General features: G+C 37.7%; 1 protein-coding gene across 3 annotated transcripts in view; it reads right to left on the bottom strand.

Moving 5' to 3' along the window:
• The window catches only part of CFH (complement factor H), a 99805-nt gene that overhangs the window by 76389 nt on the left and 7886 nt on the right, over positions 1-15530 (bottom strand). For all 3 annotated transcript variants that reach the window (XM_007167288.3, XM_007167286.3, XM_007167287.3), the window contains exons 2-6: positions 14481-14666; positions 13931-14036; positions 9655-9731; positions 7957-8148; positions 5492-5662 (exon numbers count right to left, since the gene is read on the bottom strand). In XM_007167288.3, coding sequence (XP_007167350.2) covers positions 5492-5662; positions 7957-8148; positions 9655-9731; positions 13931-14036; positions 14481-14666 — 732 coding nt within the window. The remainder of the gene's footprint in view (positions 1-5491; positions 5663-7956; positions 8149-9654; positions 9732-13930; positions 14037-14480; positions 14667-15530) is intronic.

Here is a 15530-nt window from a genome sequence, read left to right as displayed (position 1 = left end):
TGCAATATTCCTTTTCTAATAAAATATCATGCTTTTTAACTATTGTAGAAATGTTACCCAGCCATCTATAATGGTGCCATGTTGTATTTTGGGCTAAAAACCTGTGGTGGACATTCAGCATTGCCTGAAATTCATTTATTTATATGCTCCTAATTTACTTTTGTTTCCATTTCCCAAAGTCAGTGACCCACAGTCTCCTTACTTTGCTCAAGGCACCTAACACAATTGCTCTCTCATCAACAGATAATAAGTCCTTGCATTCACAGGAAACAATTGAGACTACCAGTCGTGAGTTGTTCCCTAGATTTTTTTCCCAAGATTTCTTCAACTTTAGCTGCATCTATCCTGGACTTAAGCCTTTCCCTTAGTCTTTGATAATAAGGTGTGTTTTTTGTTGTTGTTGTTGTTGTTGCTGCTGTTGTTTGTTTCTTGTGTGTGTGTTCAAATTCAAGATAGCTTCTCAAACTTCTCATTTTTCCATGGATGTTGCACCATTGTTTAATTCTTCTCTCTCTCTCATTTTGTCAACCACTCTGTCTTAGATGGATATGCAAACTTCTCCAATTTTAAACTCCTTCTCTCTACCCTTTGTCCAAGTTTCGGTAATTGTTGTATCGTTCTCAGCCTATCCATAGGGACGCTGCCAGCTGGGTTGTCTGAGGCGCCCACCTGGGCTGTACTGCTTGTGCGGAGCCTCCGCAGACCTTTCCTGACAGGAGTCAAGGCTGTGGGGGGACCAGCCCTGTGGTTCTTATTATGATTGCAAGAGGCCCCTCAGCAACAATCATCAGGAAACTCTGAAGAACAAGATTTATTACTCACAGGGCCTGAAGTGTACCCAGTACACCTGAGGAGTGCCCCACAGTGAGGTCAGAGGTAGAAAAGGAGAGAAAGAGAAAGAAAGAGAGAGAGAGAGACAGAACGAACTTGGAGCTCTGTTTTTATTAGGGTCTCAGAGTGGGTGTCTACGATTCTCAGGTTCACTCTTTATTGGTGAATTTAAAGCAGAAGAGTGGGAATTAGGGTGAGGGAAGGGAAAAGCTGGCAGTTATCTAGGTCACCCAGGGCTTTCTATAAAGGGACCTTCATGGGTGCGGCAGTCCGGTTCCTTATCTAGTTATTTTGACAGTAGCTGTGTCACACAGCTGACAGTATGTTTACTCAGGATAAATGCCTTTAAAATGTATGCCTTGGCAATCAAAAGTTTAATGTCCCAGACACTTACACGACACGAAGGTATTCCATTCCTCCTCCCATTTATTCTTCAACCTGTTTCCATCTGGCTTCTCACACCACCATCGTGCTGACATTGCTCTGACAAAAGTCACCAATGTCCCCCAATTTCCAAATTCAAAAATCTTTGTATTCCACATATTACAGTGTCTGGTGTATATTATTAGCTAAACTCTGTAATATTTGACACTGCTGATCACCGACTTCTTGAAGTTCCCCAGTGCATTACCTTTTTATGTTCTACTTCTCCTTACCTTTGTCTGAACAACCCGATTTAATTTTGTTTAGTTTACTTATAGTTACTCCTCTTCTTCCACCAATCCACTTAATTCTTAGGCCCAGCCTACTTTTCCAATCACATCCCCTACCACTTTCCTACTTATTTTCTGTGCTACCAACACACTAGCCTTCGGTCTGGTTTTCACACATGCCAAGCTTATGCCTATCATTTGCACTTTCTGTTCCTTGTGTCTTGAACGATTCTCCTCTAAATCTTCATAGTGATGCTTATCACCACGCCAGAAACACCTTCCCTGAAGACCCTATAAGGGTTGTATGAATGAAGAAAGATGCCTTGTACTTGGCTCTACATGAGTATTTGTCCTTGATTTTGTTGTTTTCCTCATCATACTCTCTGTGTACTTCAAGACTTGTCCATGCCAGAAAGCTTCCCTGTTATGCTAATAAATTCTTCAGTGTGATCCCAATCCATACATCCAGCTGCAGCTCACATTGGACAGGTCCATGGGTACAACTCAAAAGCATACTCAACTTATCATATATCAAACTCAATCATCATCCTTCTTTCAGTATATGCTTTTCTTCCTGTGTATAACATTGGAATTTGTGACACAAGAACCTCATGATGGAAGCCTGGAAATTTACCCCTACATTCCTTCCTCCACATCACTTCAAAATTCAGTCAAACACCATATTCTATAAAGTTGGTATTATTACTTATATATCTCCTCCCTTTCATAAGACACCTCCACTGTGTAAGATCAGCTCTTAGAGGTAGTGCAGTAGTCTCCTAGTTGGTCTTAAATTTATATTCCATTCTGCCAGATAAGCTTCAATATGCCTCTGTTGCTAACATGATAATATAATTATTAGCAATGATTATATTAGAAATAATAGAAATCATATGTGATCACCTAAACACAAGTTTTATGTGAAATAGGTCTTCACTATTTAACACTAACTTCAAATAAGCCTTAAATGTGTTCATTTATTCTTTTCTGTTTTTTCTCTTTCACTTCATTCTGCTCTATCTATCATATTTTCATATACACATTGAAGTCCAGTTTACATGTCTTAGTTTTTACTTCATGCTACAGCTGAACTTAGTACCAAAGTTTGAAGTCGAAAGTCACAATATATAAATAAACATGTGTTTCACTAAGATACCTACTAAATAATATTGGGAGAATTTTGTTAAATTAATTAAGAGTAGAAGAACTTCTAGGGATTACTTTCAAGCAGTATATATAAATCTTTTAATAAATTTTGATTCCCTACTCATGATCTCCATTAAAATAAATAATGTTATTAAAACATTGCCAGGGCAGGTGTTTCTATTAAAATAATAATAATAATAATAATAATAATAATAATAATAATATTTGAGACTGTCCAAATATGTAAGGCCAAATTTTTTCTACTTTTAGAAGCAACCATTAAGCATTTGAAATAAGAATAATTAATTCAAGGTTAACACTCTGTTGTGAATCGTAGAAAATCCAGTCTGTACAGGGAACAGAGAGATTTGCATCAAAGGTGGCTTTTATTTAACAGGTCTTGATACTTTTATTTATTCCTGTGAGTGACTTGTTGTCAGAGACTGTTCCTTATTGGATACAGAGAACAAAGTTTTGACAAATCACCCTCAAATAAAACCCCTGACACGTACAAATCATAGACCAGATAGAAGACAATTTAAGTGTTTTATCCTAGACTATTTTATTTAAATTTACTTTTATGACTTAATTCCAAATTTCTTATAGAGTTCTATAAAAGAAGATATGTTAATCTGGAATTTATCATTATCAGCAGGTAGATCCTTCCAATGTACCATGAAAATAGGGAGAGGTATTTGTGTCACTAGCTGAGGTACAGAGAGTGGAGTTTCTTTTAATAAAAGACTTCTCTATATCTAGTTAATGTAAAATGCATTTTAATAAAATGAAGCATCTTTAAGAGACAGAGCATGCTTATCTAATTTGGGGTGAACCACTCTTTACTTATAGTGATCTTTAGCAAATTATCTTGTAAAAGAGAGAGTACCAGTCCTAATCCTGGTATCTCTCTCGCCAAAGAAAGCAGGACCTTAAAGCATACAGTCTTGAATTTTTAAGTTATGACTTGTGACTAGGAAAATGAAAAAGAACTTCTAAAAGGAAAATGTCTTATAAATGTGGATTCTTTGATGTGTGTGTGTGTAAAGGAGTCTAGTTTTAAGAGAAGTAAGCCTAGAAATTGTAGTAACACTGTGGGAAAAACAGAAATTTCCCACTACTAAAACGGATCTGTTCTAAGGAAGAGTTTTAAGTAGGTAGGTAAGTGACCAAGAAGAAGGAATAATTCAGCTGCACACACATCTCATGTGGCTGTGTAACCGAGCGGGACCCTGTGGGGCCTTCCCGGGACAGACCCCTCCCCCATACCCTCTGCTGTAGCTCCTCTCTGAACTACCTAGATGATAGCATCTGATGCACATTTCCTGAGTTGTTTTACAGATGCTAAAACTACCATCAAACGGAAGATGTTAACTACTTGATGACCATGAGCGCGTAGCCCCCAGACCTACTGGAGCCTGAGGATTGATGATGTTAACCCCTGTGACACTGCCCTGTGACCTCACCATCAACCAATCAGAGAACTGGCACGAGCTGATCACATACCCTGGGACACCTCTCCCTCACCTGGCCTTTAAAACTGCTTTGCTGAAACCCATCGGGGAGGCTGGGGAGGCTGGACTTTTTGAGCACTAGCTGCCCTGGAATCCTCGCTTGGTGCCTCATGATAAACGCTGCACTTCCCTTCGCCACAGCCTGGTGTCAGTGGATTAGCTTTACTGTGTGCAGGTGAGCAGAGCCACGTTTTGGTTCGGTAACAGTTATCACTGTCTTGTGTTCTTAACTTCTTTCTAAATATTTTCTTAACAATGCTTGAAAGTGAAGGTCATTCAGGAGGATGTATTTTCCAAGGAGCTGCTCGTGGGCTCAACTAAATTTTTTTAAGAATAAAATCAGCTCATAAACTATCTCTAGTTTTTGTAAAAGAGGATCACCAAAGCAAGGTTTATATATGTTATTACGAATAGCATGATTTAAAGTTCAGAGGGCTCTTAAGAGGTGAAGGTCACAGTGTGGCAATACCTGTAAAAGTTGCCCTCTTGGAAAGTCACTTGTCTCGGATGTCATGTGTGATAATACTGTTACTTGTTTTACTCGGTGAAGCAGCCCTCATCAAAAGCTAACTCCCTCCTTTTCATAAGTGTTTGCAAATAATTCAACACTGTTATTACCATGCTATAGCTGTATCTGCCTGCTCTTCTTATGACTTCTTACATTCCTCAACTATTTATTGATATATTTTTCTCTTCTAAGCCATGATAGTTGAAACTATCCCTTTCTAAATGAGGTAGGCTAAGTAGAACACAAAAAATGCAGACATAATTTCTGGTGGGCAAAAAGCACAGTTGAAATGAACTCTTTGAGTCTGTGTAACATCCTTCCCTTACGAAGCCTAAAAGAGGAACTGTTTTCAGCACCATCACCACAGTTGATTCATATGAAGCCTGTGGTTAATGAAATCTCCAGTTTCTTCTATTTAATTCCATTATCCATGGAGGATTACCTCATCTGGTATTAATATAATTTACTTTTTAAAGTGAAAGTTTGGGCTTTACGAGAGGAATCTAATTATTTGAGAGGTATATATACCTGGGGATTAGGAAACCTGTTACATTCCTGGCTCTGCTCTAGATTTGCTTTGTGACCATAGACCAAAGATTTCATGAGCTATTGAACTTTTCTGGTCCTGTTTATGTCTATCTTCAGAGTGAGAGAATCACACCAATTGATCTCAAAACAGGCCTTGCACACATAAAATGTTATGTCTTTGTAATAGTTGATTCCTATAAACATTAATACTCCATTGTGAGAAAAAATAAACCGCTTAACCGTAAGGAGTATATGAATTAAAACAATTGGTAAAAATATACAGCAAAAGATATAGAAGAGAAACATAGCATTACCTTTACATGAAGGAACTGGGGTCCATCCAAATTCAGTGCATACGGCATCTCCTCTTTCCCCGTATTCGAAACCACTTGTGCATTTATATTGAACTCGTTCATTTGCCTTATAAATTTCCTTCAGAGATAGAGGATATCCATTTAAAATGGTTGGTTGTTTGCAGGAAATTTCTAAACAAAAGGGATTAAATTCCAACAGGTTTGTTATATATTAAAGGACTGTGTCCCAAACATAGTTATATAAAGATACAACTCTTGTTTCCATTAGGTAAATCAGACAACTAAACAAAAGTCCTGTTTTGACTTGAATGCTTGGTGAATAATTTATCAGTTGTTCTTAACATTCATTTTTGAAGTAAGTAAAAATTCTGATTTAAATCATGTTGCTAATTTATTTAGTTTGGGGATAAATTAGTCCTCTTGAAATAAATAGTGGCCAGTAACATTCATCAACTGTATATATAAAATTGAATACAGAAATAGGTTTAATGTGATATGTATTTTCACTGTGACCTGTAAAAATTACATATTTTTTTAGTTATTGATAAGTTATTATTGACAAAACACTTTGTCAAAGAAATTAATATATCTCATTGTTATTACATCTCCAAAAAGCAACTGACCAGCTTCTGTGGTTTTGCTATCCATCCAAGTTTTCCGTCAAAAAAAAAAAAAAAAAACAAAGAGCTGGCCATCATCTTTCACACTATCGTCACTCCAAAATTTTTCTCTGGGACTCCAGCAACAGTGACTAATTTCCCAGATCTTATTCTCCCTTCATCTTAATCTTTTTTTCCTGTTTGTAACTTAATGATCTTTTTTTCTTGTCACTTTATTGTTCCATTTAAAATGCTTCATTGATTCCCAATTCAGTCTGTATAAAAGCCTAATTCTTCAGCATGGTGTACGTAGCCCCGCAGAACCTTGGACTGCCAATCTTCACTCCATCACTGACTTCTTCCCTGCCTGCATCCTAAGTTAAGGCCCCTGAGAACAGTGGGAATAGGGGAGCTTCATGCTCAAAGAGGCCTCAAGGCCATTGTCCCTTCCTCTCCACTAACTTCTTCTGGCTGGTTTGCTTTTCCCCTCCTCAACTTCATCTGAAAGATTCTCATTCTTCCTTTAAGACTTATCTTCTGCATCAGTCATTCCAGAAAGGTTTCACTAACCACAGAAATTTAGTTGCAAGAAATAAGCCCCATCCATGAACCTCTAGAGTATACAGTAATTGCTACACTGAATATAAATATGTTTGCCATTATTAACTCAAAGAACTAGTTTTGTAAAAAAGACTTCCTAGGAAGAGGGACGCTTCTCTCTTCATCTCACTGTAGAAAGTGTAAATAATTTGGGGATTTTAGATAATGTTAAAAAACAAATATGGCAGAAATTTCTGCCAAAGAAATACTGGTCAAACGAAGTATGGTACTTTTAAATAAATTGACCAAAATATATTATTACAAAAGCCAGAATCATCATATTGGTCATCAGGCACAGGTCAGTAGTATTAAAACTAAAGAACTGCTAACTTCTAGCTAACTATGGAACTTTTTTTTAAAGACAAAGATTTATTTAGTGGATTCAATTCAGTTCAGCAATATTTATACTAAACTCCCAGTGCAAGTATAAAACAGGGCCACTTCCTAGAAGCATTATTCAAAAACACAATGTTATCATGACACATCAATAGAAATAAATAATGATAGTTTTTCAAATAAAAAAATGACTTATTCTGGAGTTTTAATATTAAACTTGTAGCAGAAATGTTTAAGATTTTATGTTAGTCATAAGAGTCAATTACAATTTAATTATAGTTAAGAGCATGGACTTTAGTGTCAGATAACCTACGTTTAAATATTACCTCTACCATATATGCCATGACAATTTTGTACATGTGATTTAATTTCTTTTTTTTTTTTTTTAATTAATTAATTTATTTATTTTTGGCTGTGTTGGGTCTTCGTTTCTGTGCGAGGGCTTTCTCCCGTTGCGGCAAGCGGGGGCCACTCTTCATCGCGTGCGCGGGCCTCTCACTGTCGCGGCCTCTCGTTGCTGAGCACAAGCTCCAGATGCGCAGGCTCAGTAGTTGTGGCTCACGGGCCTAGTTGCTCCGCAGCATGTGGGATCTTCCCAGACCAGGGCTCGAACCCGTATCCCCTGCATTGGCAGGCAGACTCTCAACCACTGCGCCACCAGGGAAGCCCGATTTAATTTCTTTGCACCATGATTTCCTCAATTATAAAATAGCAGTGAAAACAGTACAAAAATCACATAGTCATTTGGAAGGCAAAATAGATGACATGTGTAAAGAACTTAGATCACTTACTGGGAAATAGTAAGTGCTGAATAAATGCTAGTGAGTTAGTATTTTTCAGATTCTGTAGGAGGCACAGTGTTTTGAAAGGCATATTTTCATGAAAAAAAACTAAACTCATTCAAATAATCAAACAGTAAGTGTATCTTACCTACACATTTAGGTTTTTCTTCACTCCAAATACCATCTGCTGAGCAATGTATTTGTTTAGGTCCATCAAGTATGTAGCCTGAATTACATTCAAACTGTATTGCTTGTCCAAAAGTATATATTTGGTCTGGTTCCAGGGCACCACTGAAAATTTTCCCATTCTCTGGTTCTGTCACTGGTAAACACTTAACAACTGAAAAAATAAATATAAATTTTTCTAGTAGAATTGGAAAATTTTATTATGAAAAATGAGTATATAAAAATATAACATATATATAATCAATAGCAAGATTGGAGGAAATTAAATTCTTTAAAGATGTATTTGATATACCTGTTAGCCAAAAATAAATTCTACTAAGTAAAAAAACCCCCCAAAAAACAAACAAAAAAACCCTGTAAGTTTATCTCTGATTCTTTTCTATGAGAGTGAACAAAGAAAATTACTACTTTGGATTTTTGAATGACAGTTTATATATTTTGTAGTAGCAAACAAGTGTTTCTTAAATAATTGAGAAATATAAAGTTTGGGATAATTAAATACAAAATTTCCATTTAAGCCCCACAATAATATAAAACTGTATTCCTAAAAGGTGTAAAAGCAAACTTTCTGATTATGTTTATTTCAATAAATAAATAGTCTTTAATTTTCCTTTTTCCATATCAAAATAACTTGAGCACTTTTTTGATTTTCCTTAATATTTTCCGGTATCCCTTAGCTTATGATATTCAATCTTTATTTTACAATGATCACCCAGGATGCTTGTTAAATGGAAATTCTATGGCTGCCCTATCACCCCAGGGATACTGATTCCATACATCTTTACTAACCAAAAATTTCAGTTTCTAAGAAACACCCCAGGTGATTCCAATGTGGATGTTCCTTAGAACATTGATGTCCTTCCCCTCATTTCCGCAGATGAAAGATCCACTCTCTTTTTCAGACAATGGGATTTTTGAGTCACCATGTTTCTTCTCCTCCCCCCACCCCCCTCCCCTTCTTCCTCTTCTGCTTCCTCCTTGTTTTTCTCTCTCTTTCTCTGTCTCCCTTTGTGCCTTTCCTTCTCTCTTCTTCTCCCTCTCTCCTTTGATCTCTTATTTTCATGATGACTAGAGATTGGAATTACTAGTTCAAAATTTGGGAACAGGATGTGCATTTTTTCATTCTCATTGTTTGCTTTATGGATCAGTAAGAAAGGACAGAGGTCTTCCTTAGTTCCTGTCTCTTTTCAGTACAACTAAGACCATAGGAAAACTCCCCTTGCCAGGCAAGAGGGAGGAGGTGGCTAAATCATGTTCTCCACTTCAGCCGTTACCAGAGATCCCTGCACTGGGGTCGTTATTTGGGGCAGTGCCTCTTCATGAATAAAGCTGAAATTCTCAGCTTCATTTTGATGCGATACTTGTGTTATTTCTAGTGGTTAGAATCCAAAAGGAAAAAAAAATTAGATTTTTCTAATCTGTAATACGTTAACTATTAGATCAGATGAGCCTGTATTTATATTTGGTTACTGAAACACATAATAACATAGCAATAAAAGGATTAGATATCCACTCTGTACTACAGTAGAATCCACAAAAATAATTTGAGTAAGAAATATTTAATTATAGACTTTATGAATATTTGATGTAAGACATTTCAAAAAATCCTAATATTTTAAGTATATGTTTTAATATACTTGTAAATCAGTTTTACATCTACCTTCACATATGGGAATATTATTGGTCCATCCATTTGTTTCACATTCACGGAAATTCATCTCACCCAGCATCTGATACCTAAAAACCAACAATAACAGAGTTGTGAGCTAATGCGTGTTTATGCCCAGTTTTAAGTTTGATACCATTTCAAATGTCCAGAAACTCCATTTCAAGGAAAATTAACAGCATATACTTCCCTCCTTCCTTTCTTAAGAAAGGCCCTCGGGCTTCCCTGGTGGCGCAGCAGTTAAGAATCCGCCTGCCAATGCAGGGGACACGGGTTCGAGCCCTGGTCCGGGAAGATCCCACATGCTGCAGAGCAATTAAGCCCGGGCGCTACAACTACTGAGCCTGCGCTCTAGGGCCCGCAAGCCACAGCTACTGAGCCCATGCACCACAACTACTGAAGCCTGAGCGCCTAGAACCCGTGCTCCACAACAAGAGAAGCCACCGCAATGAGAAGCCCGTCGACACAACTAGAGAAAGCCCACGCGCAGCAACGAAGACCCAACGCAGCCAAAAATAAATAAATAAAATAAATAAAATTAAAAAAAAAAAAAAGAAAAGAAAGGCCCTCAAACCCTCAGGTGTATGGACTTGGAATAATCATAACCCTTGGTTCATGACACAAACTCATTACTGTTTCACGCACAATGCACTTTTATTCCTTCATTAATTTATTTTTTCACTAATGAGGTACATTTAACAATGTAATAAGCTCCACGAACGATCATCAAAAACAGAAGATAAAAACATGATAGTACACAACAGGTCACTGTATGTCACCCCCGTCCACTCTTTTTCCATATTTCTATCCATACTCCTACCCTCCATGATTGTGATATTTTCTGGATGCTTTGGGCTTTTTACATGATCAAGGATAGTGCTAACAAAAATGTCTTAGTGTGGCTTATTTTCAGCACTGGTCTCCATCTCCCTGTCTCTATACCCGAGATCCAAGATGCTTTCCAGAGGGCAGTCGCTGAGTCAAGTCTGCTTATAGAAGTCATTCAATGTCGAATTATAGTAACTCATCAAGCCTGAGCTTAAAACCAAAGATGCTGTACTTTAACGCAAGGTCCTTGGGCAGGGGTACAGTGTGCAGTCATCCCCGGATACTTCAGATGAAGGCAAAGCATCCTTCTCAATAGTTATTACATTGGACGGTTGGAGGCAAAAAACAAAACAAACAAACAAAACCTTTTTCTCAAAAAATAAATAATGGAAGGCATTTTGATAACCACAAAAGAGAGAATTTTGACAAATGGTCTTTCATGAACTTCTAAAGAATTCTACGTGGACAAATGTTTCCTTTGTCTGCAAATAAGAGTTGTTCTGCAAATTACACAAGTAAAAGAAATTTTCTCCTTCAAAAAACACTGTGTCTTTCTTGGATTGGGATTGGTTTGTTCCTAATTCTCTACAGGAAGAAAACATTTCAACAGAGTAAATGGGAGTCACAGAACTTGAAGTCAAACTTTTACTCTGTGCCTCTGTCACACGAAGGAACAAAATAATTGGTTATTAAAGGTTCTTCTCTGGTTCCTCTCTTGGCTCTACCTTATAACAGAGAAAGAAGATTTCCTGGTGAATATTTTCCATCTACACCAGGGACCCATCCACTTGCCCAAATCTCTCTCAGGCGTTCTGCAAAATTCTACACAAAACCGCCTAGCGTCACCAGCAAAGTCTGGGGAATAAAACTAGAATCTGGGGAATAAATCTAACCTTCCCCCTGCCGGCTTAGTCTAGTTTCACTGGCTCACACGGTCGCACACGCAGAGCAATTGCACCCGGCTCTTCAAACTGGAGTTCCTCGTTCAAAATGGCCCCGGCACTTCAGCTCAGGGCCGTGTGCACACCTTGCACACGACACTCCATCCAAGATGGCAGCAGCGGGCCGTGTGCAGAGATGCTGCACCCGGCAGTGTGGTCTGGATCCTGAGCAGAGCAGCTGCCCTGCCCCCTCCCAGCTGACAAGACCCTATAAAGCAGAGCCACTCACTTGCCACCTGTTGGGAGAATGAAGCTTTCCTGTGCTGTACGGTAGGCCCTTATGAGTGATCTATTTTATATATAGTAGTGTGTATATGTCAATCCCAATCTCCCAATTTATCCCTCCCCACTCCCCTTTCCCCCGGCTAGTAACCATAAGATTGTTTTCTACGTCTGTGACTCTATTTCTGTTTTGTAAATAGGTTCATTTGTACCCTTTTTTTAAGATTCCATATGAAAGCAATATCATATGATATTTGTCCTTCTCTGTCTGACTTACTTCACTCAGTATGACAATCTGACCTATATGCGAATAGAATCTAAAAAAGAGGGGATATATGTATACGTATAACTGATTCACTTTGCTGTACAGCAGAAACTAACACAACATTGTAAATCCACTATACTCCAAAAAATAATAATTTTTTAAAAAATGAAGCTTTCCTTTGCTTCTGAACCCAACTCGGTCTCATTCTATTGGCTGAAAGAACACCGGGCAGAAGGACCCTTGTTAAGATGACTCGAAAAGGTCAGTAATGCTAGGGCCCATGTACATCGAGGGAGGGAGAAAGATAGAGAGATTGTCCAAATGTTGGTTTGGAGAAAAGTAAGGGCTTGTGTTTCTGCAACCCCAAGCTGGCAAAATAGCAGAAACACTGTGCAGAGGGCCTCTTATAAGACTCCCTCCCTGTAGGAGGATCAAACTGGTTTTCCATATTGAGTATTCTGGTAAGTGGCTAGTATTCAGCTAAATGGGTGCACAGCAGACAAAAGGGGGATGGGACAAGGGGACACACAGGGTGGGTTGGCTGGCAGAAACCGTGGGGACAGTAAACCCACTCTATCATCAGATCCCACTACTGGGTCAGAAGACTTATATCCCCTCTGATGCTGACCTTACAACAGTCCAAGGACTTTTACTTCACTGACAAATATCTAGTCCTGTTGAAAGCCCAAGCTGGGTGGTGGAGACAGTTGCTTTTACAGGGTCTATGACAGTTTATCCATAGTTAATACAAGAAGAACGTGGCAAAGATGAGTTAAACAGAGCCAGAGTCAAAGCACGTATGTCACTAACCTCTTTACCAATTTATAAATATTATTTATTACTGAGATTTAGGGAATCTAGTAGGAGAAGTTTATGAGTTTTGATCCCTTTTGCTAGGTCAAGGGTGGAACTTAAAGGGACCAGACTAGCCTGGATTGAAAGGGATATTTCAGAGATTGGGGTAAAAACTCTTTGAAAAATCTCCCTCCGATAGTGACCAAGGAGAGACTAAGTTATAAGAACTAATACTTATTGGGTGTTTACAATATCCCAGGAACTCTTCTAAGGGCCTCAGGTGTGTGTCGTATTTATTTCTCCCACCAATCCTGTGGTGCACTTGATATGTTTCTGCGTTTATAAGTGAGGACATGGGAGTAAAGAGGTAGTTTTTAAAAATACATATAGTTATTAAGTGGTAAAGTTTTGGAATATAGGCTTACTCCAAAGCCTAAGCTTTAAAATATTTTATTTTACTGCCTCAATTCAAGAAATAAATGGAAAGAGAATAATGATTCCATGTGTAATTTCTTGATCCTATGTGTATTTACGTAGTATAAAAGTGCAATGGTCCTGTTTTCCCATGCATGAAGCTTTCTCCAAAATAATTTTTTGGCCTGGCTGGAGATCTTAGGAAAGAAAGAACACTGAGGAGATAACACAGGGTTAAGATTAGCCGTGAAAACCAACAGGTGCTTAGAAAGCACAAAGTCACTGATTCCGAACATAGCAGCATTTTTGGTCCATGTGATAAGTATAATTTACAGCTTGTGGAACCTTAAAGAATGGTAGTTATTATTTCAGGTAAAAGTCTTGTTTCTGCTAAATTTTATAAAATTTTATCAAAATAGATACCATGTACTGTAAGTTTGTTACTATTCCCACTCTCCCTGACATATCAAACTCCTATAATACTCTGCACATAATAGAATGTAGTGAGGACTCATGGCAGTGAATTTTTATTTATATGCATGCTATTTTCCCACTCTCCTATAACTACACTCTCCCAGAGTAATCATAATTCATTTTAATTTTTCAGTGTTGAGGAGATGATAATTATATCAATATATAATCATTTCCATTATAGTTTAAAGTTTCAGGTTGCTTGTATGTTACTTATAAATATGTTCATAGAAAAATATAGTAACCTTAAACACATAAATTAGTACAGTTTCTATTTACTGTTTCCATTATGAATTATCTGAATTATAAGCCTCTTTTTCTATTGGCTACATACCCCTCATCACATGTATAAACAATCTTTGCACCGTATTCAAACTGAGTTCCTACTGCAAGATGGAAAGAACCAAATGGAGTGTCTCCAGGGTGTCCGCAGGGCTTTTCTAAAATGAAAAAAAAAAAAGGATGTAATGTTAGTATGTAGCACGGGGAGTAACAATTTACATGAGTTCGAGGACAGGGATATTTGATATTGTGTTAGAGGACAGAATTGAAAATATGGAAAAGTGAAAAATGGCAAAGTTATCTGTACCTTTTGGAAGATGACAACACCTTGTTAAGAATAATGACGATGAAGAATTTGAAAAAGAACAGATACTTGTGTATGTATAACTGAATCACTTTGCTGTACACCTGAAACTAACACAACATTGTGAATAAACTATACTCCAATATAAAATAAAAAGTTAAAAAGAAAATAATGAGGATGTATCATTTTGTATTTAAATGACAACAGTGATAGAATTCAGCCAGCGTTTCCATAGTAGCACCCAGTATCTTCACAACTAAAAGTTTTCACAGATTTCACAAATGTAGGAACGACTTACTCTGACATATCCTCGAAGGATGAAGAGATAGCCACTTTCCATCCTTGCATACCATTACAATACTCCCAAGAGTTCTATATCCAGGGCGGCATTTATACGTAGCCTGAGTGCCCTCTCGATATGTTTGTTCAGTCCAAGAACCTGACAGAATTTCTCTTTCTTTTCTTGGAGGGGGTTCTTGACAATCTACAAAAAGATGAAAACACAATAGGTGTTTAAATAACTATTAAAAATGCAGTACTTTTAGGTTATTTTTTATTAAAAAAAAACTATACAGGTCCATCCAAATGTAAGTCTTTTTTTTTTTTTTTTTTTACTTACTAGATTACTAGTTTATTATGAAAGGATACAACTCAGGAACAGCCAGATAGGAGAGATGCATAGGGCAAGACTTGGGGGAAGGGGTGTGGAACTTCCATGTCCTCTCCAGGTGTGTCACTCTCCCAGCACCTCCCTGTGTTCACCAACCTGGAAGCTTCCAAATGCCATTCTTTACAGATTTTTATGGCGGCTTCATTACATAGACACGATTGATCAAACCACTGGCCCTAGGTGACTGACTAAACCGCCAGTTCCGCCTCCCTTCCCAGAACCCCTGAGGTTGGGGACTGCGGGAGGGTGGGGAGGGTGGGGCTAAAAGTTCCAACCTTCTAATCAAGTGGTTGGTTCCTCCTGGCAACCAGCCCCCCTCCTTTGCTTCTCCAGGGCCTTTCTAAAAATCACCTCATTAACATAAACTTAGGTGTGGTTGAAAGAGGCTTGTTGTGAATAACAGAAGACACTACTTTCACCTCTTAGCCTCTGGAGCTATTTCAGGACTGAGAACAAAAGACCAAAAATTATCAATAAAAGATACTTCCTTTGCTCTGTATTAATTAGGAAATTATAAGAGTTTTGGAGCTGTGTGCCAGGAACCATGGATTAGGCCAAAATGTGTATTTCTTATTATTAATCATAGTATCACCGTTAGTCTTCATTTCTCTGAAAATGTAAGTCTTAATATATATAAGATATATATTTTACTGCACAGAAATTAAATCTACATAGAGT

This window comes from Balaenoptera acutorostrata, chromosome 1, assembly GCF_949987535.1.
Source record: "Balaenoptera acutorostrata chromosome 1, mBalAcu1.1, whole genome shotgun sequence".
In the NCBI taxonomy this organism is placed as follows: Eukaryota; Metazoa; Chordata; class Mammalia; order Artiodactyla; family Balaenopteridae; genus Balaenoptera; species Balaenoptera acutorostrata.
Note: the sequence above shows the minus strand (reverse complement) of the source record. Positions and strands in the feature narration are given on the sequence as shown.